The sequence below is a fragment of the Oncorhynchus keta genome, chromosome 31 (genome assembly GCF_023373465.1).
Source record: "Oncorhynchus keta strain PuntledgeMale-10-30-2019 chromosome 31, Oket_V2, whole genome shotgun sequence".
In the NCBI taxonomy this organism is placed as follows: domain Eukaryota; kingdom Metazoa; phylum Chordata; class Actinopteri; order Salmoniformes; family Salmonidae; genus Oncorhynchus; species Oncorhynchus keta.
In genome coordinates this window covers 14,412,547-14,437,643 of record NC_068451.1, presented here as the reverse complement: position 1 = coordinate 14,437,643, position 25,097 = coordinate 14,412,547, and the positions used below count along the sequence as shown (strand labels likewise).

The window sequence follows — 25,097 nt, the reverse complement described above, 5'->3', positions numbered from 1 at the left end:
GTATTCACACATAAATCAAAGGGGTCAAGTGGGAGGGACTTCGTTTGTTTTTTACGTTTATGAACTGTACAACGTTGGTGTAAATGTACTGATTTGTGAAAGGGACATGTTTTTGCATTATGGAATAAGTAAGACACAGAGAGAAATCCACATACTCTATTAGTTAGAGATTTTAGAGCCAACTGTTGCGTACAGGCGACGCACATCCGCCGTGTCAGTGTGGTTATTCGCCCTCCGGGATGATTGACATGCGAATTGCCAGCTGGATTTTTGGGAGAAATGCGTCTTCCACTGGTTGATCTTTAAACACTACTCGTCTGCATTTTTCTACTCACGTTGGGCCTTCTATTGTTGTAATGCTCTTGAAGTAGACCTATATATATATATACTATATTCGGAAGAATCATCGCTTCTGAAAACAGCAGCAGACAAGTAAGTTGTTTGTGGTGTCATGAAGCTATAGTTGGGAGAGTACAATGTAACACTTGTTTATCCTGCTTGACAGGGAACGGAATCCTATACATGACCGAGGTGTCGTGTCAAACTCAACATCTAATACGAACCAAGAAGGCATTCGTTTGCGAATATTGAATTTTAATGGATAAACTTTATTTAGGTTCCGGCATTTAATAGCGTGAGATCATTATCTGAACACTTGGCTGAAATATTCAGGCAATAGCCTACGATATAGAAAACATACGTATAGACAGACTATAGTTTATTAAAGACTGCTGGTGTGGGTCACGTGATATTATTATTTCTGCTAGCCTAACTAGTAGGCCTACATGTTAAATATGAGGCCAAAAAAGGGTAACAGATTTTATGAGGGGGTACAATTGCTATTGAGAAAGCCTATCAGTTTTTAATACAACTGTGTGTGTTTGTGCGTGCGTGCGTGCACCAGGATGCTGATATCCTCTTGCGAAAGGACTCCCACTGATCAAACAGTAATAATAGATATAGCTCCACCCTTTAACAGCTCTCTGAGCAGTTGCCACACCTTCTTCATGCTTTATAAATCTCCACTTACAACAACATAGATATGAGTTTCAAACACTTTAATAACAAAGAGGTGTAAGATTGACAGTGCAATAAGAGAAGTACACAAAAGTGAACTGAATTGATCAATATTTTGTAATACTTCTATCTGCTGTTTTGTTTCTTCTAGGACATGGATATAGAGAATGGAGAGCTGTTTTTCTGTCACAAAGAGGACAGTATGACAGAGGAGAGTTGGGAACTGGAAGGGCCATTTTCTTGCTCTGATGTTGTCTATGCTGGCTCTGAAAAACCCCTGGATGAATGCACGGTAGACCCCCAAAGTGTGCGGATGGTTTCCCATTATGACTAGTTGTACAATATAGTGAGCCAAGTTGTAAAGACCAGGGGCAATATTTACTCAACTTTATTTATTAAAACATTATTAACATGTAATAATGTATTATACCCATTTGCTTAAAGTATTACCTAATTCCTCTCCATATGTTACAGGGTCTAAACGACAGCGAGCCAGAGGATGTGCTTTATGCCATCAATCCAAATGACGTCTTCCCTACCAGAGACCCAGTGGAGACCTCCTCAGAGAGCGACAGTGGCATCTCTGAGGAACCCTGCTCCAGGAGCCCCCTAACTGCCACGGTGGACCCCTCTCAGGTCCCCACAACTATCTATCAGGTGGTCTATGACATCAGCACCCTGGCCAACATCAAGACGGAGCCAGAGCAGCATAGTGTTGATGTCATTTCCATAGAACTGGGTGAGTGTGTGTGTGTGTGTGTGTGTGTACGCTAGCGCACACACATCTGTGTGTGTGAGTCCATGTGTGTTGGGTGGGAGTTTACTCTCTTTTCCTATGTCTTCTGATACAGATGATTGGAGTTCTCAGATGTTGATCTCGGAGTCCTGTATCGTCAACGAGTTACCCCTAGTATCCGCTGGTAGATTTGACCATGGTCATCTTTCTACCCACTCTGGTACCACCTCAGGCCCCACCAGTCCAGACAGCCCGCTGGTGAGACTTAAAAGGGGCAAGTTGACTCCAAAATAAGAGTTTTTGATATTTTCACCAAGATAAGTCCATATTCAATGGCATCTGTTGTGAAGATCCCGCCGTATGCATTAGGACAAAGCTGCAGGGCTCAATCCCAAATGAATAGGGAATGTTTTTACCATCTAATTAGATGTAATTACATAGTGACAATCTTTCCCGCTGATTTATACACGAGGCCTGCAAATTTATTGTAAAGATGTGGTGAAATCCATAGGCCTCAATCCCTAATGAATGGATAAATAGGCACAATAAGAAGATAGTGGGGGAGGGGGATTGTTAGTCTGAGACCCCGGTGGTTGTTCAAGTGTCTCTCTATGGGATTATGGCGGTGAGGATTATAAACACAATATCCTCTTCTCCTGATCAGCTTTACCCTGACCTCACACTGACTGAGGAGGAGCAGAAACTGCTGAACCAAGAGGGGATATCTCTGCCCAACAACCTGCCCCTCACCAAGGTCAGACACACACGCACAGTAGATGGTACACTATTCTATGTACCCCAAATCCATTACTTCCCTGCTTGCACTTGGATTACATTACTTTTGCATAACAACTTTGACATAACAAATGACTTTGCTGTATATTTTATATGATTTGACTGAAATTGACTGAAATGGTTTATCTCTGAGTTTAATTGCATCTAAATGTACTGGACTCAATTCCCTTCTAGGCTGAGGAACGGATTCTGAAAAAAGTGAGACGCAAAATACGCAACAAACAGTCAGCCCAAGACAGCCGTCGCAGGAAGAAGGACTATGTGGATGGGCTTGAGAGCAGGTGAGGCCTGAGGCTTCAATTAGGCTCCATGAAAATTGGACCCACTTTGTAGTCACATGGTGGATAATATTCTCTATAAACAAGTCACTTGCATTTCCTTAGCATTTTCATTTGTGTTACAACAGTGAGGCATGTGCAGTAGGAAGTCCTGACAATGGGTCCTTCTGTTCTATTCTGCCACTGAGTTATTGTTGACTCTCCCCAATGGTGTGACACTGTCGGACAGTAGGAATACTTTTCTGTCAGTGACCCTAGGTATTTTCTGTGTCTCAGGGCAGCAGCTTGCTCAGTGCAAAACAAAGAGCTGCAGAGGACCGTGGAACAGCTGGAGAAACACAACATGTAAGTTAATTGGCTAACATCACCTTTTTGCACTGATGATGCTCAATGAAGATGTTTGTGTCTTGTTAGTTCTGGTGTTTTTATAATATCTCCATGCACAGGTCTCTCCTGGCTCAGCTGCGCAGACTACAGTCACTGATCAAGCAGACGGTCACTAAAGCAGCACAGACCAGCACCTGCGTCATGGTGAGACCTCCATGCCTTTGTGTACTTTCAGGGTGATCTTAAAAAAAAGTGAATTGAACGTGCGTCTGTTGTTTCCCATTAGATTATCCTCTTCTCTCTGGGCCTCATCATCTTCCCAAGTTACAGCCCCTTCCACTGGGGCGCCTCATCCATAGAAGAGGACTATACACCAAAAGGAGGTTAGATATCCATTTAGGAATTAATAATCGATCATTTTTCTTCTGAAAGCGTTGAAAGTTAAATAGCCTTCCCTCTTCTTTACCATTTCAGTTATCTCCAGAAGCATCCTCACAGATCCTGCTTCATCCTTGCAAGCTGCTGAGGATGTGGACAACCGTATCATTCAGCCCGATTCCCTACCCGTTTCCCGTGACCTCAGCCAATCAGATCCCCCGGATGCTTCCATAATACTAAAGCAACCAATAGAAAGTCCCATAATCACCGACATTGAGGATGTGGCCCTGGAGGAGAGCCAACCAGGGAACAGCTCGACTCTGGATGAAGGGCAGACTGAACCTCTGGCCTTGGTGTCAATAACAGGAAAAGGGAGTGCAAGCCTTGACCCCACCAAACCAGCCCACACTGATGAGATGTAGACATTGTTGATGAACTAGTTTGACTACATTCCATTTGCTTTATAGAGCTCTTCAAAGCTCCTTGAATTCATTATGAACAAAGGACAAGTCCAATATGCTGCCCCATTACCACATTGGTTTTCAACAAGACCCCTATGGGTGCCTTCAATGCCTAACCATTGCCTTACTCTTTTTTGGTGCTGTGGTGCAAACAAAGTTTAATCTGGGATTCGGTGGAATGGTCCTCAAAATGGGTTAAACATTTTTGACTGTTTTGACTTTTCTATTTAAGCACCACTTAATGTTTGTATGATAAAGATTTCAGTACATTTCTAACTTTGAACTCCGAGGAGTTAGTTAGTACATCCTGTGGGAAGGATGAAGGTTGTTAGATTGTAGCCTCAAAAACACCACAGATATGAATATATTGTTTTGGCTAAGCATTCTTTAAGCAAGTCTTAGTGTACACCACACACACACTCCTTGAAAGTGAGCCTACACCGATGGATTATGTTTTGGACTAACTAACTACTCGTGTGCAAACTGTTTGTGAAACTGCCTAGCTAGTTTCTGACTGGCAACTGTGCTTAATGTAGTTTGCAGCTCCCATAACTGAATGCTGAGAGACTCATTTGGCACTGTAAGCAAACTGTCATGTCTTTTCCGTGCACTTAAAAATGTCCTTTGGCCCTCATTCAGTTAAGAGGTAAACAGTGTGTACAATCCAAACATGTCCTTATCTTAAGCATGGAATTGTGGTCCAAATGTATACTCTTCACAGAACTTGCTATCCTAATTTTAGTGGTTGCTGGTGTCCTATTTTATGTGCTTTACTTTACTTTTTATATTTATTAAATGGGAACAATACTGGTTTTGCTTTATCGTAATTATATAGCCTACCTGAAGTGTGAGTATTCAGAGCATTGAAGAAATCCATTAAAACATGTATTGACAACTGCCATAACTATGCTTGCCCTAAGGATAATCTCATGCTTTTGAATGCTGCTGAAGATGACGAGTTCCCCTCTTTACCGGTTACTCCGTGCAAACCTCCACCCTCCAAAAAAACAAACATGGACTCTGACATCGTGGCTACCCTCTCCTTACTCATCAACTCCAGGTCTGACGCCATTGAGACAATGGTAGGCGCAAACACTGTGGTTATCAAAAGCTTGAAAAAGACTGGAGCTTTCAAACATCGAAAGAACAATAAATCCCCAGATGTTGATGGAATTACATCAGAATTTGACAAATTATTTTCTGAACAAGTAGCTCCCTTCCTACTTGAAGTCTTTTTAACGAGTATTAAAAACAATGTTCTCCCTCCTACAATGAGCCAGAGGTTAATAACACTGATACCTAAGCCTAAAAAAGAAATGCTGCTCATCGATAACTGGCGTCCAATTTGACTTCTCAATAATGACTTTAAGATATAAGCTTTACTACTTGCAAAAATAATTAAATAAGTCCTGGATGCAATCATTGATGAAACACGGTCTGGCTTTATGAAGAACAGTCATATTTCTAACAAAATCAGCCTAGTATTAGACACACTTGACTACTCAGACCTAATAACCGAGGATAGCTTCATATTATTTTTTGATTTTTATAAAGCATTAGACACAGTAGACCATCAGTTCCTCTTCCACTCCCTTGAGAAATTTGTCTTTGGGGATTGTTTCTGTACGGCTATTAAGACTCTCTATAGAAATGGTAACAGCTCTGTCAAACGGAAACATGGCACCTCACCTAGATTTGAGTTAAAGAAAGGAATTAGGCAAGGTTGTCCTATCTCTCCGTATCTGTTTTTATTAATCACCCAACTTCTTACAAATTCTTTAACTAATAGTCCTGTACAAGGTATTTCCATAGCTGGTAAAGAAATTATTAAAAGCCAGCTGGCTGGCAATACTACACTTTTTCTGAAAGACGCTAACCAAATTCCCATATCGATCAATGTGATACTATCCTTTTCCAAAGCGCCTGGTTTATATCTTATCATGAATACACGTGAACTCATGGCTGTCAAAGATTGTGACACCTTCATATAATGGTATTCCAGTGAAAGAAGAACTTACATATTTAGGCATAACCATTACTAAGGATCAGAAGTCTAGAGGCTTACTAAATTTTAACCCTCTTATTAAAAAACCACAGAAGAAGCTAAATCAATGGCTACAGAGTGACTTTAAAAGGAAGAGTCCTAACTAAGCCTGAAGGTATCTGTCACACTCTGACCATAGAGAGCGGTTTATTCTCTATGTTGGTTGGGTCAGGTGTGATTTAGGGTGGGTTATCTCGGGGAATTGTATTTCTATGGTGGCCTGATATGGTCCCCAATCAGAGGCAGCTGTTTATTGTCTCTGATTGGGGATCATATTTAGGTAGCCATTTCCCATTGTTGCTTTTGAGCCCTTACAAGGCTGTACATTCGTTTGTTTGTTTTATCCTCTTTATTGTTTTTGTTGCTGGTTCACATTCTAATAAATTATGATGAACCCAAATCACGCTGCGCCTTGGTCTACCCATTTCATTAAAGTATCTCTAGGCTAACATATGGCGCTCTATCTTTATCTCTTGATGGTAAAATAAGCAAAGAGATAGAGCAGATGCTTTTCAACTTTCTGTGGAGAAACCATACCCAATACATTAGGAAAACTGTTAAACTGTTGTAATGAACACTTATGAGTATGGTGGAATGAATTTTCTGGACTTTACCACCCTAAATAATACTTTTAAGTTCAATTGGAAAGAACAATTCCTAAGAAGACCCACTTCTATGTGGAATTTTATTCCTCATCATGTCTTCTCTACTTTTGGTGGCCTTAACTTCATGTTGGTTTGCAATTATAATATTGACAAAGTTCCAGTGAAACTCTGCTTTTCATCGGCAGGTTTTCTTGTCATGGTCCTAAATTTATAAGCATAAATTTTCTCCACACAGATATTATATATGGAATAATCGGGATATATTGTATAAAAATAATGATTTGTTTTTAGAATATTGGTTCCGAAATAATAAATATCTTATTGGTGAGCCAACTAGTATTTGTTTCTCTTTTGGTCCATTCAGCAACAGAGTGATACGAATCTTGTGTCAGCAGGATTGTTGACCTTATGTCATGCCTTATTGGAACGGTTTTGTTGATAGTATCTGTTGGAAAAAGTTTGGATGTTGCCATACACATACCTACACGTTAACAAAATTAAAGAAGTTTTGTTTAAAATTATTCATAAATATCATCATCTCAAATTGTACCTTTTGTAATGACCATCCAGAAACGGTGTTGCATCTTTTTGGCATTGTATTCATGTAAGGAAACTGTGGCAAGACATCATTAGATTTATAATTGAACACATTTATGAATATTTTACACTATTGTGGAGAGATGTACTGCTTGGATTGTTTACCTACGATAGAAATAAGTTGAAACAATTTTATGTAATTAATTTCATTATACTTTTGGCCAAATTTCTACTCGCAAATGTACATTTACAAACAAAACACCACATTTTCTTACCTTACAAAAATAAATTGAACTGTATTTTAAGACAATTAAACACTCTACTAACAAAAAATCTGTTAGAATTAAGTGTATGTATGTCCCATCAGGTCCTTGTGTAATGTGATATTGTACCCCCTAGCCCAATTATCCTTTGTGTGTTATTTAGATATATTTATATTCCCCCATGTACTTTCTGTACACCTTATAGGATGTAGTCTGCCATCAAAATCCAAAGAAGAAGAAGCCGCTGTCAACAGGAAAACACAAGTGAGAAGATGGTGGAACTGGATGTTCTGTTTGAATCAGATGGAGTGTCGAGGGGAGATTTTTTTTCACCTTTATTTAACCAGGTAGGCTAGTTGAGAACAAGTTCTCATTTGCAACTGCGACCTGGCCAATATAAAGCAAAGCAGTTCGACACATACAACAACACAAGAGTTACACATTGAATAAAACAAACATACAATCAAAAATACAGTAGAAAAATCTATTTACAGCATGTACAAATGAGGTAGGATAAGAGAGGTAAGGCAGGGTAGGCAGGGTGGTTAGAGCGTTGGACTAGTAACTGGAAGGTTGCAAGTTCAAACCCCTGACCTGACAAGGTACAAATCTGTCGTTCTGCCCCTGAACAGGCAGTTAACCCACTGTTCCTAGGCCGTCATTGAAAATAAGAATTTGTTCTTAACTGACTTGCCTAGTTAAATAAAGGTAAAAAAATATATTAAAAAATACAAATAAATAGGCCATGGTGGTGAAGTAATTACAATACAGCAATTAAACACTGGAATGATAGGATGTACAGAAGATGAATGTGCAAGTAGAGGTACTGGGGTGCAAAGGAGCAAGATAAATAAATAAATACAGTATGGGAGTGAAGTAGATTGGATGGGCTAATTACAGATGAGCTATGTGCAGTGATCTGTGAGCTGCTCTGACAGTTGGTGCTTAAAGCTAGTGAGGGAGGTAGGAGTCTCCAGCTTCAGAGATTTTTGCAGTTTGTTCCAATCATTGGCAGCAGAGAACTGGAAGGAGAGGCGGCCAAAGGAGGAATTGGCTTTTGGGGTGACCAGTGAGATATACCTGCTGGAGCGCGTGCTACAGGTGGGTGCTGCTATGGTGACCAGTGAGCTGAAATAAGACGGGGCTTTACCTAGCAGAGACATGTAGATTACCTGGAGCCAGTGGGTTTGGCGACGAGTATGAAGCGATGGCCAGCCAACGACAGTGTACAGGTTGCAGTGGAGGGTAATATATGAGGCTTTGCTGACAAAACGGATGGCACCGTGATAAACTTCCTCCAATTTGTTGAGTAGAGTGTTGGAGGCTATTTTATAAAGGACATCACCGAAGTCGAGGATCGGCAGGATGGTCAGTTTCACGAGGGTATGTTTGGCTGCATGAGTGAAGGATGCTTTGTTGCGAAATAGGAAGCCGATTCTAGATTTAATTTTGGATTGGAGATGCTAAATCTGAGTCTGGAAGGAGAGTTTACAGTCTGGCCATACACCTAGGTATTTGTAGTTGTCCACATATTCTAAGTCGTGATGCTGGATGGGCGTGTAGGTGGGGGCAGTGATCGGTTGAAGAGCATGCACTTAGTTTTACTTGCATTTAAGAGCAGTTGGAGGCCACGGAAGAAGAGTTGTATGGCATTGATGCTCGTCTGGAGGTTAGTTAAAACTGTGTCCAAAGATGGGCCAGATGTATACCGAATGGTGTCGTCTGCATAGAGGTGGATCAGAAAATCACCAGCAGCTAGAGAGACATCATTGATGTACAGTGAGGGAAAAAAGTATTTGATCCCCTGCTGATTTTGTGCGTTTGCCCACTGACAAAGAAATGATCAGTCTATAATTTTAATGGTAGGTTTATTTGAACAGTGAGAGTGTCACGTTCTGACCTTAGTTCCTTTGTTTTGTCTTTTGTTTTTGTATGGTCAGGGCGTGAGTTGGGAGGTTGTCTATGTTAGTTTGTCTATGATTTTCTATTTCTGTGTTTGACCTGAAATCAGAGGCAGCTGTCAATCGTTGTCCCTGATTGAGAACCATATTTAGGTAGCCTGTTTTCCTTTGTGTTTTGTGGGTGATTATTTTCAGTCGTTGTGTGTCTGCACCAGACAGAACTGTTTCGGTTGTTATTCAGTGTTCAGTTTTGATTATTATTAAATAAGATGAACACTAACCACGCTCGACGAAGTGTACGAAGACACTCTCCAGGAAGTTTCTTACCTATAAAGACAGCAGCCTCAGTGAAGGCATGGACATGCAAGTGCACACTGTACAGCAACTTACCAGTTAGTGACACAAAACTGAAGGAGATCCAAGCAGAAACAGAAAAGGACTCACAACTCGCACATGTGAGTAAAGTCATACAGGATGGATGGCCTGAGGAGAGGTGAAAATGCCCTCAGAGCGTCTCAGAATTCTGGAACCATCGTGATGAACAGATCAATGGAATAATTTTCAAAGGAGAGAAAATCATTATTCCTACCAGTCTCAGAGAAGAGATTTTGACAAAGATCCATGCTGGACACACGGGCATGGAAAAGTGCAAACAGAGCGCACGGGACATTTTGTTTTGACCCGGCATGTGCAAACAAATAGAGGACATTGTTGGTAAATGCGCCATATGTCTTGAACGACGCCCCTCAAACACCAAAGAGCCAATGTTACCTCACTGTATCCCAGACAGACCCTGGCAGGTCGTGGCAACCGTTCTGTTCACCTGGAACAACGAGGACTACATCGTAACAGTGGACTACTACAGCGACAAGCTTCACAGCACCACATCTGCAGCTGTGATACACAAGCTAAAAGCAGCCTTTGCCAGGCATGGTATTGTTGAGACTTTAATATCTGACAATGGGCCCTGTTACAAATCAAATGAGTTTGAATCTTTCACAAAAGCATGGGAGTTTACACATGTCACCACAAGCCCACATTACTGTCAAAGTAATGGATTTGCTGAAAAATCTGTGCAGATTGCAAATTCACTCATGGACAAAGCAAAAGCAGACAAGAGAGACCCCTACATCAGTCTCCTTGAATACCGCAACACTCCAGTTGACATCTTCAAATCACCAGCCCAGCTGTTGATGAGCCGTAGACTTAGCTCAATCCTTCCCAGCACTAACCAGCAGCTACAAGGAAATGCATGAAAAACGTGCACCGAGACAACAGCAACAAAAGCGATACTACGACAGGTCAGCTAGACCACTGCCACCACTGATCGACGGAGAGTCAGTTAGAATCAAGGAGCATGGCCTCTGGAAGCCAGCAGTCGTCATCCAGCCAGCTGACACTGAACGTTCATATCACGTCCGCACCGCAGAAGGAGCAGTGTACCGCCAAAATCGTAGTCATCTACTGAACATAAAAAACAATACACTGATGAGATTAACTGTTCCCCTGAAAGAGAACGTGGTGGACTAAACACACACAGCACAACATACACCATTACCTGCAACACCACAAGAGCTGTTGACTGACACAGAAGCATGCTCAGCATCATATCGCAGAAGGTCAGGAAGAGAGGTCAAGCCCAGGTCTGTCTCAGACCTGTGAAATGTCAATGGGTGTCGGCGGATCGCTGTCCTAAAATAGTTCCAGACTGTAAATTGTTATAGAAAGTTCACTTGAAATGCTTTGGTATTGTATTTGTTTGAAATGTTAAGATGTCATTTCTTCTGTGAAAGCTGAGTTGCTGAGAATCCCTTGTTCGTTGGATCATTGTTTCAGAGTCTATGTTGGTGTAGTATGCAATATAAATGGTTACTTACCTTGAGTTCAAACTGCAGAGCATGTATTCAAAAGAAACGCTTAGAATATGTAAACATTTTGTTTTAAAAGAAGGGGGATGTAATATTCATGTGTCAACATACTGAATTATAATTGGATGCATTTTCCCGCCGTATCATACTGTGCTATGATTGGTTAAGACCACCCAGATGGTTAGGTCATGGTCAGTTGATCATGGTTGGAGATACGTGAACATGGAAGTTATAGCTAGCTAATAAAGAGCTACGTTTAGAAATATCCTGTAGTACTGCATTTTATTATTTTGTACAAAGCGTGCAAAACAAGACACCAGGCGAGGCAATCATCCTCAACACTCAAGGCTGTTGTCTGCCAATAAGAATGTGGTGATTGACAGAGTCGAAAGCCTTGGCCAGGTCGATAAATACGGCTGCACAGTATTGTCTCTTATCGATGGCGGTTATGATATCGTTTAGGACTTTAAGCGTGGCTGAGGTGCACCCATGACCAGCTCTGAAACATTACATTACATTACATTTAAGTCATTTAGCAGACGCTCTTATCCAGAGCGACTTACAAATTGGTGCATTCACCTTATGAAACCAGATTGCATATCGGAGAACGTACGGTGGGATTCGAAATGGTCGGTATCTGTTTGTTGACTTGGCTTTCGGAGACCTTAGAAAGGCAGGGTAGGATAGATATATGTCTATAACAGTTTGGGTCTAGAGTGTCTCCCCCTTTGAAGAGGTGCAACAAACACTTAAACTGGACAGTTTTATCTCAATCACTTCATTCAAAGACTCATCATGGACGCTCTTACTGACAGTTGTGGCTGCTTTGTGTGATGTATTTGTAGTCTGCCTTCTTGCCCTTTGTGCTGTTGTCTGCCCAATAATATTTACCCTGTTTTGTGCTTCTGCCGTGTTGTGCTTCTACCGTGTTGTTGCTACCATGCTGTGTTGCTGCCATGCTATGTTGTCTTAGGTCTCTCTTTATGTAGTGTTGTCTCTTGTCGTGATGTGTTTTGTCATATTTTTATCCCAGCTCCTGTCCCCGCAGGAGGCCATTTGGTAGGCTGTAATTGTGTTAAGAATTTGTTCATAACTGTCTTGCTTAGTTAAATAAATACAAATAAATGTTTATTGCCCATCAATCCATATCCACAGTAACTCAAATACAGGAAAATATTTACTATAATTTCCCATTACAAATACCTAATTGTTGTAAGATCTGGCATGTGTCTGCAATGTTTACGGGCAAGAACTGTTGTGGATTTCAAGTGCTCAAGAAGTTGTGTGTTTTTGGCAGTTTGATTTCCGACACTTGGTGGCAGCCTACTCCATAGTTTAGTGGTGCCCGATGTGTTACTTCACTCCAGCTGTGTGCTTCATAGACGCGTGTTTCTTAACCCATTTTGAATCAGTATCCAGGATGACACCAATTAATCTAGGACATTAGAACTGCCATCAGACAGTAGTTTAAAAACCTTTTCTCTCTCTCTCTCTTCTAGCCATCCATCTTGTCACTGGTAATCAAAATCACCAACGTCATTGACAACGTCGTACTACAGTGTCAGATTTGATCTCAACAGAGAAATGGTTTGGTGAATCCTCAAATGCAGGGATATGGGAATTTCAAACAAGTGAGTTGTTGAATATGATGTTGTTTTCATACTTTTCTAACTCTAGGAAATTGAGGAAATGAGATCGGTGGACAACAGGACACAAATGTTGCAGACCTTGCTGTCATTCTGAAGACATTGCCTTCTGGTAAGTTTTTACCTAAATGCATTTATATGTCCCTATTACTTGATAATACTACTCTGAGGAAATGGGGTAGTGGATGGAACACAGTCAAAACTGACCACTAATATGTCTGTTTCTCCCAGTGGAGACGGTGACCGCTCTGGGAACCAAGGTGGTGGAGACCCTACGCACACAGGACCCTTTGGAAGGTAATGCACATCACTTTTCTTTACATTATCATCATCTCCCCTCATCTCCTCTCAGAAACTAATCAAGTATCTGACGCAATTACGCACAATTTTAGGTCTGGATTTCCGAGATTATGACATTGGTAATCTACCGTATGTGTTTGAATATGTTTCCCCAGTGCTCTCCATGCTGCCTAATGAGACAGGCTTTGAGATCAGTTTAGCCGACGCCACCGTGAAGATCCTCATTGCCACCGTGCCCCACAACATGCGCAAGCTAGAGCCTGATGTGCACAGTAGTTTAGCGAGGATTTAACAGTCACACTCTTACAATGAATGGAAGGATGAAGGGTGGATGGAGGCAGCCAGAGATATGGGGATGGTTTAGCTATTAACCTTTCACCTCTACTGTCTGTACCCTCTGATCAAAGAAGCCAGTTGCTGAAGTATTGCTATTATAGCTGACGTGAGGGACTAAAACATCCATGTCAGGCAGGTTTAGCCAGATATATTGAGTGATTTTGTCTGCCTCCCTTCTCCACAGTCGATATGAAGCTCTTGCAGAACTCCCTGGCTGCCGTTCGCCACGCTCGCTTGTTTGAAGAAAATGCCTCCCACTCCACGTGAGCTGCCCCTGCGAACACACACCCACCTATGGCTTCATCAGTAGTTTATTTTTTTACGGTCAATTTTGGAATTAAATATTGTTGATGTTAAATGTACCTATCCAAACATGTCAATTTGTCTGAGTGTGTGTGTGGGTGGGGGGGGTCTGGTCCGTTTGCTGAAGGACCTGAGGACCCGCTTCCCAGGGTTTGAACCCCTTACCCCCTGGATGTTGGACTTACTGGTAAGCCCCATGCACAGCTGTCTGCATACACTCAATTTATTGATTTTATGTTGTATGTCTGCCCTGACCCTATTTTAGCAAACTGGTTGTCTTTGTTGGCGAGTTTGCGTGTTGAACCTGAAGAGTGTCCTCATTAGACTTTAGTGTGGGCATAAAATGTGGATTTCCTGGACCTCATGTAGTGGGCCTGCTCCTGACAAGCTTCATTTGGAGGAGAGGTTTTGATTTGCTTAGCAGTTGAATACGCACTCAAGAGTCTCTGGGTGTCATTCATTACCCAAGCAAACTGCACTTTACAAGGCCGAAGAAATGGCCTTATGTGTACTATATATATGCGTACTGGCACAAGATGCTGCCTGCCAGCCAGCTTAGTCTGTTTTTCTGTGGTGAAAATGATCTGTTTCTCTCTCTCTCTCTCTGTCTCTGTCTCTCTCTGTCTCTCTGTCCAGGGTCACTTTGCGGTCATGAACAACCCCAGCAGACAGCCACAAGCCCTCAATGTGACCTTCAGACGGAGCCTGGAGATGCTGTCATCAGGGCTTTTCTTGCCTGGTTCAGCTGGGATCGCAGACCCTGGTGAGAATGGACACTACCGTGTATTCACTGTCATGAAACTGGAGCAACCTGCCGGCCTCTCCATTACATTTACATTTTTTTGTCATCTTATCCAGAGCGATTTAACAGGAGCAATTAGGGTTGAGTGCCTTGCTCAGGGGCACATCCACAGATTTTTCACCTAGTCGGCTCTGGGATTCAAACCAGCAACCTTTCGGTTACTGGCTCAGCACTCTAAAGCACTATGATACCCGCCAGCCCGTCTCTTATCCTATCTTGTAAGAGTGTAAACCTGCACTTTCTGAACACAATCTTGAATTATTGTTTGATTTCTGGTTTATTTGCTGGTCTAAACTGTAGTCTGCAAGACAGTAGTCGTGGCCTAATTTGTAATACTAAGGTATCAAACAATACATTTTCAGTGTGTTCTCCACATTATACCAAGATGCTGACATAATATTTGCTCTATCCAAGACATGGTGTGCCTCACTGCTCAGACCCTGGTGAGGTTGCTGTCTCATGGCGGCTACATGAAGTTTCTGGGTCTGGATGGAGACGCTAGCCGTAAGTCAACTCACCTGAACACGAGGCATTTACAGCACTTTTATTCGTGATTGAACTTTCTCCTCCACGTACATTTAACTGTTCTGTCCTCTCTGGTCAGATCTGGTGGTGGAGACATCCATGTGGGATGGAGTGACAGTGAAGCCTTCTGAGAAGGCGGATGAGAAGATGTTGGAATTGGAGGTGGATGATGTAGAAATGGAGGGCATGGACGCTATAAAGAGGGCATGGACGCTATAAAGAGGGCATGGACGCTATAAAGAGGGCATGGACGCTATAAAGAGGGCATGGACGCTATAAAGAGGGCATGTTGAAAAAACATGCCGTAGTTATTGTTGATACTCCAGCTGACTAACCACATCCTCTTCAAATGGAATGTTGCAACTGTGGTATTGGAGTACTTGTCCTCAGACGGCAGAGGTTTAAACTTTTGCATCCTTCTGAGGGTTCCAACCATTCTGAGAAAAAACATAGCTGGATAGACTACTTTTGTGTCAAAATAACAAAAGTGATGCTGGTGTTTTACTCTCGAACCTTGACTATGGTTAGCATTTCAATGGGTTGTTTATTTGCAGTATTTGTCCACTCATACCTGTATGCAGTTTGAAAATGGCAGATTTGGACACTAATAAGCTTATAAATTGGAACGCTGTACAGTAACATGCTATATACGTGAAATCAGAGCTCTGGCTCTGTGCTTCACAGCTCTATATTGGTTTTGACAGACAGCCGTTCTGAACTTGAGCACCGGGTAGGGCAAGATGTTGCCCCCATCCCTCCTGCTAATTGGGCAGGTAGCCTAGTGGTTGTGTTGGGCCAGTTACTGAAAGGTTGCTAGATCAAATCCCAGAGCTGACAAGGTAAAAATCTTGAACAAGGCAGTAATTGCAAACAGGTTTCTGTACCAAATATTAGGTTCTGCTTTTCTGATGTATCAAATACTTACAGTGGGGAGAACAAGTATTTGATACTGACGATTTTGCAGGTTTTCCTACTTACAAAGCATGTAGAGGTCTGTAATTTTATCATAGGTACACTTCAACTGTGAGAGACGGAATCTAAAACAAAAATCCAGAAAATCACATTGTATGATTTTGAAGTAATTAATTTGCATTTTATTGCATGAGATATGCATAAGTATTTGATACATCAGAAAAGCAGAACTTTAATATTTGGTACAGAAACCTCTGTTTGCAATTACAGAGATGATACGTTTCCTGTTGTTCTTGACCAGGTTTGCACACACTGCAGCAGGGATAAAATAAATACATTAATTAAATACAGTATTGAAAAAGGTAGTTGTTTGGGCTAAATTATAGGTGGGCTATGTACAGGTGCATTAATCTGTGAGCTGCTCTGACAGTTGGTGCTTTAAGCTAGTGAGGGAGATAAGTGTTGGTTTTGGGGGTGACTAGAGAGATATACCTGCTGGAGCGTGTGCTACAGGTGGGAGATGCTATTGTGACCAGCGAGCTGAGATAAGGGGGGACTTTACCTAGCAGGGTCTTGTAGATGACATGGAGCCAGTGGGTTTGGCGACGAGTATGAAGCGAGGACCAGCCAACGAGAGCGTACAGGTCGCAATGGTAGGTAGTATATGGGGCTTTGACAAAACGGATTGCACTGTGATAGACTGCATCCAATTTGTTGAGTAGGGTATTGGAGGCTATTTTGTAAATGACATCGCCAAAGTCGAGGATTGGTAGAATGGTCAGTTTTACCAGGGTATGTTTGGCAGCATGAGTGAAGGATGCTTTGTTGTGAAATAGGAAGCCAATTCTAGATTTAACTTTGGATTGGAGATGTTTGATATGGGTCTGGAAGGAGAGTTTACAGTCTAACCAGACACCTAGGCATTTGTAGTTGTCCACGTATTCTAAGTCAGAGCTGTCCAGAGTAGTGATGTTGGACAGGCGGGTAGGTGCAGGTAGCGATCGGTTGAAGAGCATGTATTTAGTTTTACTTGTATTTAAGAGCAATTGGAGGCCACGGAAGGAGAGTTGTATGGCATTGAAGCTTGCCTGGATGGTTGTTAACAGTGTCCAAAGAAGGACCAGAGGTATACAGAATGGTGTCGTCTGCGTAGAGGTGGAGCAGAGACTCACCAGCAGCAAGAGTGACCTCATTGATATATACAGAGAAGAGACTGCGAGGTCCGGACAGCAGACCCTCCGATTTGACACACTGAACTCTCAGAGAAGTAGTTGGTGAACCAGGCGTGGCAATAATTTGAGAAACCAAGGCTGTCGAGTCTGCCGATGAGGATGTGGTGATTGACGGAGTCGAAAGCCTTGGCCAGATCAATGAATACGGCTGCACAGTAATGTTTCTTATCTATGGCGGTTAAGATATCGTTTAGGACCTTGAGCGTGGCTGTGGTGCACCCATGACCAGCTCTGAAACCAGATTGCATAGCAGAGAAGTTATGGTGAGATTCGAAATGGTCGGTAATCTGTTTGTTAACTTGGCTTTCGAAGATCTTAGAAAGGCATGGTAAGATGACGGCGTAGTGTGTTACTAATGGTTCTTTGAGACTGTGGTCCCAGCTCTCTTCAGGTCATTGACCAGGTCCTGCCGTGTAGTTCTGGGCTGATCCCTCACCTTCCTCATGATCATTGATGCCCCACGAGGTGAGATCTTGCATGGAGCCCCAGACTGAGGGTGATTGACTGTCATCTTGAACTTCTTCCATTTTCTAATAATTGCCCCAACAGTTGTTGCCTTCTCACCAAGCTGCTTGCCTATTGTCCTGTAGCCTTGTGCAGGTCTACAATTTTATCCCTGATGTCCTTACACAGCTCTCTGGTCTTGGCCATTGTGGAGAGGTTGGAGTCTGTTTGAGTGTGTGGACAGGTGTCTTTTATACAGGTAACGAGTTCAAACAGGTGCAGTTAATACAGGTAATGAGTGGAGAACAGGAGGACTTCTTAAAGAAAAACGAACAGGTCTGTGAGAGCCGGAATTCTTTGTTGGTAGGTGATCAAATACTTATGCAATGCAATAAAATGCAAATTAATTACTTAAAAATCATACAATGTGATTTTGTGGATTTTTGTTTTAGATTCTGTCTCTCACAGTTGAAGTGGTACCTATGATAAAAATGACAGACCTACATGCTTTGTAAGTAGGAAACACTGCCGATTTTGCAGGTTATCAAATACTTGTTCTCCCCACTGTATATATATATGCATGCCTAGGGCTGTGACTGTCATGGAATTTTGGATGACGGTTATTGGTCAGCCAAATGATCGTGGTCAAAATTATAATGGTGAATAGCAAAATATATATTTAATACACACATTATCTTGTCCGCTACTGACTGTGTATGTGCTGTGCTGCTGCAGGGAGGGGGTGTTACCTAGGCAACTAGACTTGTTTGCTTCAACACCATGTTGATTTCAGCAATGACCAACAAAGTTTCATGTTGCGAAGGGTCCAAAGTTCCATGTTGCGGAAACTGACTCAACCACATGAATGCCCGGCCGTCCCGTCTTCAGTCAGCTGTTGTTTTTTTACGGTTATGGCAGCTATTTTATTTTCATGACGGTCTTCATCCTTAATTGTTGATTATACAATTATACAGTAATTGTGTCAGCCTGTAAAATAAAAAAAGATCTGATGCTTTTCAACAAAAAAACAACCTGACATCTCATCCCAAGCTTTTGAACATGGCTGTCTGCTATCATCATGGAGCCGTGACTTTTCCTCTGGTACATACTAGCCTACATCGCTGTTTCCACCAGGTTAGGTCTCACATTCTGTAATGGAATTAAAAATTCATGCTTTGGTTCAAGTAAAACATTTTAACATAGTTGATTATTCTACTATTTATTTTTAGTGCGTGCTGGCTTTGTGACCCTAAACTCGTTTTTAAACTAAGAAAACTGACTTGTCTTTTTATTTCAAAAAGTAGGATTTCTTTCCAATCTAATACAAGAGTTACTGATGGTCGTGTTATTGAGTATAGTGTCAAATGTATATTCTCATAGAAATATCTAAAATTATGAAGCACAGAAAGATTGAGAGAATGTCAAATTCGCTCAACATCAAGCATTAATGTTTTGTTGACGTTCAGGGACACTGATGAGCATCTTGCCCTGAGCCGGTGGGGAAGGTATAGAATGTGAATTTTGCACACGAGTCGTTCTTTCACTCAAGAACTCTCTTCTTCCCTCCCAGTCGGCATCCCATGGGAACAACAGTGAGACGTAACAGAAACCTAATTTGCAGCAGGGTATACTGCTGTCCCAGTGCCATATTCATTTTGCCAACCAAATAATCTGTTCATGCTGCACAAAATGCACCTTATATGAGCTTCTTTTGTGGTGATCTGTGAAATGTTTAGTCTTCTACTGGCAGCCCGGTGAATGTGATATGGTCATTGATATAGATCAAATTAATTACATACAGTTGAAGTCGTACGTTTTCATACACTTATGTTGGAGTCATTAAAACTTGTTTTTCAACCACTCCACAGATTTCTTGTTAACAAACTATAGTTTTGGCAAGTCGGTTAAGACATCTACTTTGTGCATGACACAATGTTTCCAGCAATTGTTTACAGACAGACTATTTAACTTATAATTCACTGTATCACAATTCCAGTGGGTCAGAAGTTTACATACACTAAGTTGACTGTGCCTTTAACCAGTTTGGAACAATCCAGAAAAGGATATGTCATGGCTTTAGAAGCTTCTGATAGGCTAATTGACATAATTTGAGTCAATTGGAGGTGTACCTGTGGATGTATTTCAAGGCCTACCTTCAAACTCAGTGCCTCTTTGCATGACATCATGGGAAAATCAAAAGAAATCAGCCAAGACCTCAATTTTTTTTTTCCCAAATGCTTGAAGGTACCATGTTCATCTGTACAAACAATAGTATGCAAGTATAAACACCATGGGACCACGCAGCCGTCATACCGCTCAGGAAGGAGACGCGTTCTGTCTCCTAGATATGAATGTACTTTGGTGCGAAAAGTGCAAATCAATCCCAGAAAAACAGCAAAGGACCCTGTGAAGATGCTGGAGGAAACATGTACAAAAGTATCTATATCTACAGTAAAATGAGTCCTATATCGACATAACCTGAAAGGCCACTCAGCAAGGAAGAAGCCACTGCTCTAAAACCACCATAAAAAAGACAGACTATGGTTTGCAAGTGCACATGGGGACAAAGATCGTACTTTTTGGAGAAATGTCCTCTGGTCTGATGAAACAAAAATAGAACTGTTTGGCCATAATGACCATCGTTATGTTTGGAGGAAAAAGGGGGAGAATTGCAAGCCGAAGAACACCATCCCAACCGTGAAGCACGAGAGTGGCAGCATCATGTTGTTGGGGTGCTTTGCTGCATGAGGGTCGGGTGCACTTCACAAAATAGATGACATCATAAGGTAGGGAAATTATGTGGTTATATTGAAGCAACATCTCAAGACATCAGTCAGGAAGTTAAAGCTTGGTCGCAAATGGGTATTCCAAATGGACAATGACATCAAGCATACTTCCAAAGTTCTGGCAAAATGGACAGCAAAGTCAAGGTATTGGAGTGGCCATCACAATGCCCTGACCTCAATCCTATATAACATTTGTGGGCAGAACTGAAAAAGTGTGTGCGAGCAAGGAGGCCTACAAACCTGACTCAGTTACACCAGGCCTGTCAGGTGGAATGGGCAAAATTCACCCAACTTATTGTGGGAAGCTTGTGGAAGGCTACCCAAAACGTTTGACCCAAGTTAAACAATTTAAAGGCAATGCTACCAAATGCTAATTGAGTATATGTAAATGTCTTTAGCCACTGGGAATGTGATGAAAGAAATAAAAGCTGAAATAAACAATTCTCTCTACTATTATTCTGACATTTCACATTCTTTAAAAAAAAGTGGTGATCCTAACTGACCTAAAACAGGGAATTTTTACTAAGATTAAATGTCAGGAATTGTGAAAAACTGAGTTTAAATGTAGTTGGCTGAGGTGTATGTAAGCTTCCTACTTCAACTGTATATACCATATATATCTGTAAACTAATACTGGAAACTAAAAATGACCAAAGCCGCACTTAGATTTGCTTAGCATGGAGCCCTGAGGAGTGGTGCAGTAATCTGTTCTTGGGTACTCCTTCCTCCACTTTCCCTGATAAGCAGAGAGAGGTGCAGGGCCAGAGGGCACCAGAGAGGAAGCTGACATGACAGACTTTCACACTTTGTTAACCCACTAATGGACATCCCTCCCCACCACTAACCCCTTCCTTGCACGGATTTGTCTGTTTTAGCAAAACTGAGGAAGAAATATAAGGCAGGAACAGATAGGTCAAAATTGGTCTACTCTGGTTTTGGCACGTGCACTCTAGCCAACAGCTTGCAGATACAGTGCAGGTAGGCTAGTCTACATGTTGAGATTATTATGGATAAGAGCAAGAATTGTTTTATTTGTTAAATGGCAGTCAAGCATTGTTCATCATGTCAAGACTTTTGATATTTATTGGAAAGGAGCATCAAGCTCATCATCGTCCACTTTCACAACCCTATGAAGTTCATCATAACGTATTTAATCTTTAGCATAATAAATGGTATAGTTAGTTTCCTGAGTCATGGACCAACCGATATTGAATGACTCTAAGTTTGCTTCAATATGATGGTTATTATATCAATATTTGCGAATAATGGAAATTCTACCGCTATTTCTCGCATACTTAATTTTACAGACACAAAATGATCGCACCATGTCAAACGAACAAATTCTGTCGGCATTTATAAAATTGTACTGAAACTTCCTGTTTCCATCTAAGCTGTTGTGATTTTTTGTTGTTGTACGATATGACTGTGGATGGAAATGTGCTAACAGAGACCGAGGAAATAATGTTCAATGCTATGGTGGCACAGTGCCAGAGCTCTCCATGATTTCCCTCGTCTGTAGTGGAACAAGAAAAGGTTTTCTTGTTACCGTTTGGCTTTGATCTGAAGGTCATAGTTAAATATGAAATATTCAGTGATCAAGCAAGTGAAAAGGGTATATAGCAGCATCTGCTAGTCTATGCTAGCACAAAATACAGTGCCTTCAGAAAGTATTCACACCCCTTGACTTTTTCCACATTTTGTGTTACAGCCTGAAATTAAAATGGATTAAATATAGATTGTTTGTCACTGGCCTAGACACAATAACCCATAATGTCAAAGTGGAATTATACTGAACAAAAATATATATGCAATATGCAACATACATAGGACCACCCATTTGGGAGCCAGTCCCAGCCAATCAGAATGAGTTTTTCCCCACAAAAGGGCTGTACCATAGACAGAAATACTTCTCAGTTTCATCAGCTGTCCGGGTGGCTGGTCTCAGTCGATCCCGCAGGTGAAGAAGCCACATTTGAAGGTCCTGAGCTGGCGTGGTCACACATGGTATGTGGTTGTGAGGCCGGTTGGACATAGTTCCAAGTTCTCTAAAATGACGTTGGAGGCGGCTTATGGTAGAGAAATTAACATTTAAATTTGTGCAGTCAGCATACCAATTGCACACTCCCTCAACTTGAGACATCCGTGGCATTGTATTGACTGTCAAAACTGCACACCTATTGGTAGATGAGTATACATTTTAAAAGCACACATTGAATATCCCTTTGAGCATGGTGAAGTTATTAATTACACTTTTGATGGTGTATTAATACACCCAGTCACTAGAAAGATAGACAGGCATCCTTCCTAACTCAGTTGCCAGAGAGGAAAGAAACTGCTCAGGGATTTCACCATGAGGCTCATGGTGACATGAGTTTCATGGTTGTGATAGAAAACTGAGGATGGCTCAACAACATTGTAGTTACTCCACAATACTAACCTAAATGACAAGAGTAAAAAGAAGGAATAATAAAAAATAAAACAAAAACATGCTTCCTGTTGTGACGCACTTAGGCGTAGTGGGTGCGGAGATGGCGCAGGAGCCAGAAGGTACAGAACAATGCTTTCATTTCCGGCATAGAGTAATTGGTACACGCCAATACAGGGCACACATAAACGACTGGCCCAAAAACAGGACCTAACCAGTCTGGAGAAAAAACAAAACTGAAACGCACTACCACACACAAACAACAGGGGAAAAATAAGCCCGCACAAAGAGCAGGCGGGCCTTACCGGCTTAAATAGCCCAACTAAAAACCTAAACAAGAAACAGGTGTAACCAATAAGACATAACCAACAGAAAAGGGAAAAGGGATCGGTGGCAGCTAGTAGACCGGTGACGACAACCGCCGAGCTCCGCCCGAACAGGAAGAGGAGCCACCTTCGGTGGGAGTCGTGATACCTGTTTGCAACAAGGCACTAAAGTAATAGAATAAAAATACATGGAAAAGTGCTACGCACAGGCAAAGTCATATAGGATAACCTAGTTCAGTATGCCTTCCAACAGACACTGAGAGACAAATTAATCTTTCAGCAGGATAATAACCTAAAACACAAGGCCAAATATACACTGGAGTTGCTTACCAAGACAACATTGACTGTTCATGAGAGGCCTAGTTACAGTTTGGACTTGAATCGGCTTGAAAATCTATGACAAAACTTGAAAATGGCTGTCTAGCAATGATCACCAACCAACTTGGCAGACCTTGAATAATTTTTGTAATAATAATGTGCAAATATTGTACAATCCAGATGTGCAAAGCTCTAAGAGACTTACCTAGAAAGACTCACAGCTGTAATCGCTGCCAAACATGATTCTAACATGTATTGACTCGGTGTAAATACTTTTGTAAATTAGATATTTCTGTATTTTATTTTCAATACATTTGCAAACATTTCTAAAAACATGTTATCACTTTGTCATGTGATTATGGGGTATTGTATGTAGATGGGGAAACAAAATCTATTTATCAATTTAGAATTCAGGCTATAACACAATGTGGAATATTTCAGAGGTTATGAATACTTTCTGAAGGCACTGTAATTGGGGATGTGTTCTCAAACCACAGCCTTGGAGAGTAATTTAGGGATGGAAGAAAAAGGGACAGTGATTCTGGGGGAGAATTCGATAATGAGTGTGTTAGATATAGATATGGGGAAATATAGAAAGGAGAGAAGTCTGTGTTAATAGGTTACAACTGTTGCATCCTGTTAAGTTGTACTTTCTCTGCATTTTACATGTGCTCTGTCTCTGCATGTCTATAAGTGAACAGGGCAGAGGCGAGGGAAACCGACATGGCACAGCACTGGTGTCATCTTGGCCACAAGGGAGATAAACCTCTTGGTTGAAAGCCAGTTCATTGGCAAATGTGATTTACGTGGGGCGTCTCCCTTTCTTGTTTTTCTCCTAGAATTATTTGTTTGTTTGTCAAAGGGATTTGTTGAGTTTATTGATCTGTAAACTGCTGTTGGATAAGAGGGCATAGAAGAGAGGAAAGATAAGCTGAGGAAAGAATAACACAAAAATGTGAGGGGGAAGGAAGACAATGGGGTGAGGAAAAGACTGCAGGATTCAACAGCTCTTCAGGGAACAGAGGCAGGATTAGAGCGGCCACAATGTTAATGGCTTTCACATGGAAATGTACAGAATGCATTTTACACTCAAAACGGCATTTTGCTTCACCTACACAGCTATAATGTACGGGGTCCTAGCTTGATTTTAAATTGAATATCGGAAGGCAATAAATGTTATCTGCCCACACCAGGTCTCAAGAAATGTCTCTCTGCTATTACATATGCCTGATGATGAAGAAATGGCAGTAGGTTGTCAGTCAGTCACCAAGCAACACTTTTGTCTTGACACAATGAAGATGGGTGGAAAATATTTTTGAAAAGATATGACAATCATACATTTTACACGAGTGAGAGTTAAGACGACATGCACAAAATAGGGAAAGGGGGATAGGTAGTCAGTTGCACAACTGAATGCTTTCAACCGAAATGTGTCTTCTGCATTTAACCCAACCCCTCTGAATCAGAGAGGTGCGAGGGGATTCCTTAATGGACATCCACGTCATCAGCACCCAGGGAGCAGTTGTTAACTG

At 41.5% G+C, this 25,097-nt stretch overlaps 1 protein-coding gene and 1 long non-coding RNA gene across 8 annotated transcripts; both read left to right on the top strand.

Moving 5' to 3' along the window:
• Positions 1-122: 122 nt before the first annotated feature.
• On the top strand, positions 123-4,802 carry LOC118364520 (cyclic AMP-responsive element-binding protein 3-like protein 4). Of its 2 annotated transcripts, none has more exons than XM_035746127.2 (10): positions 123-432; positions 1,169-1,309; positions 1,492-1,756; positions 1,869-2,011; positions 2,418-2,507; positions 2,723-2,829; positions 3,103-3,171; positions 3,273-3,357; positions 3,440-3,536; positions 3,628-4,802. In XM_035746127.2, exons 2-10 carry the CDS (start codon positions 1,172-1,174, stop codon positions 3,951-3,953), a joined length of 1,320 nt encoding a protein of 439 aa, XP_035602020.1. In that variant the 5' UTR covers positions 123-432; positions 1,169-1,171; the 3' UTR covers positions 3,954-4,802. The 2 variants fall into 2 exon arrangements, with proteins under 2 accessions (XP_035602020.1, XP_035602019.1); XM_035746126.2 differs by having other exon boundaries at positions 124-432; positions 1,169-1,324.
• A 4,689-nt stretch (positions 4,803-9,491) lies between these two features.
• LOC118364518 (uncharacterized) lies at positions 9,492-18,131 on the top strand. Of its 6 annotated transcripts, none has more exons than XR_008087939.1 (8): positions 9,492-12,797; positions 12,888-12,968; positions 13,088-13,153; positions 13,677-13,755; positions 13,923-13,982; positions 14,432-14,558; positions 15,012-15,101; positions 15,202-18,131. It is a non-coding gene; the product is annotated as an uncharacterized LOC118364518 (long non-coding RNA). The 6 variants fall into 6 exon arrangements; XR_004821599.2 differs by having other exon boundaries at positions 9,495-11,612; positions 12,710-12,797; positions 13,677-13,982; XR_008087937.1 differs by having other exon boundaries at positions 9,495-11,839; positions 12,710-12,797; positions 13,677-13,982.
• Positions 18,132-25,097: the final 6,966 nt, after the last annotated feature.

What these genes read in the sequence shown, in the direction of transcription:
- LOC118364520 (XM_035746126.2), top strand. Translation starts at nt 1,172, where the DNA reads ATGGATATAGAGAATGGAGAGCTGTTTTTCTGTCACAAAGAGGACAGT. An exon ending in CAGCTGGAGAAACACAACAT is followed by an intron (nt 3,172 to 3,272) that starts GTAAGTTAATTG and finishes CTCCATGCACAG; the next exon opens with GTCTCTCCTGGCTCAGCTGC. An exon ending in GGACTATACACCAAAAGGAG is followed by an intron (nt 3,537 to 3,627) that starts GTTAGATATCCA and finishes TTACCATTTCAG; the next exon opens with TTATCTCCAGAAGCATCCTC.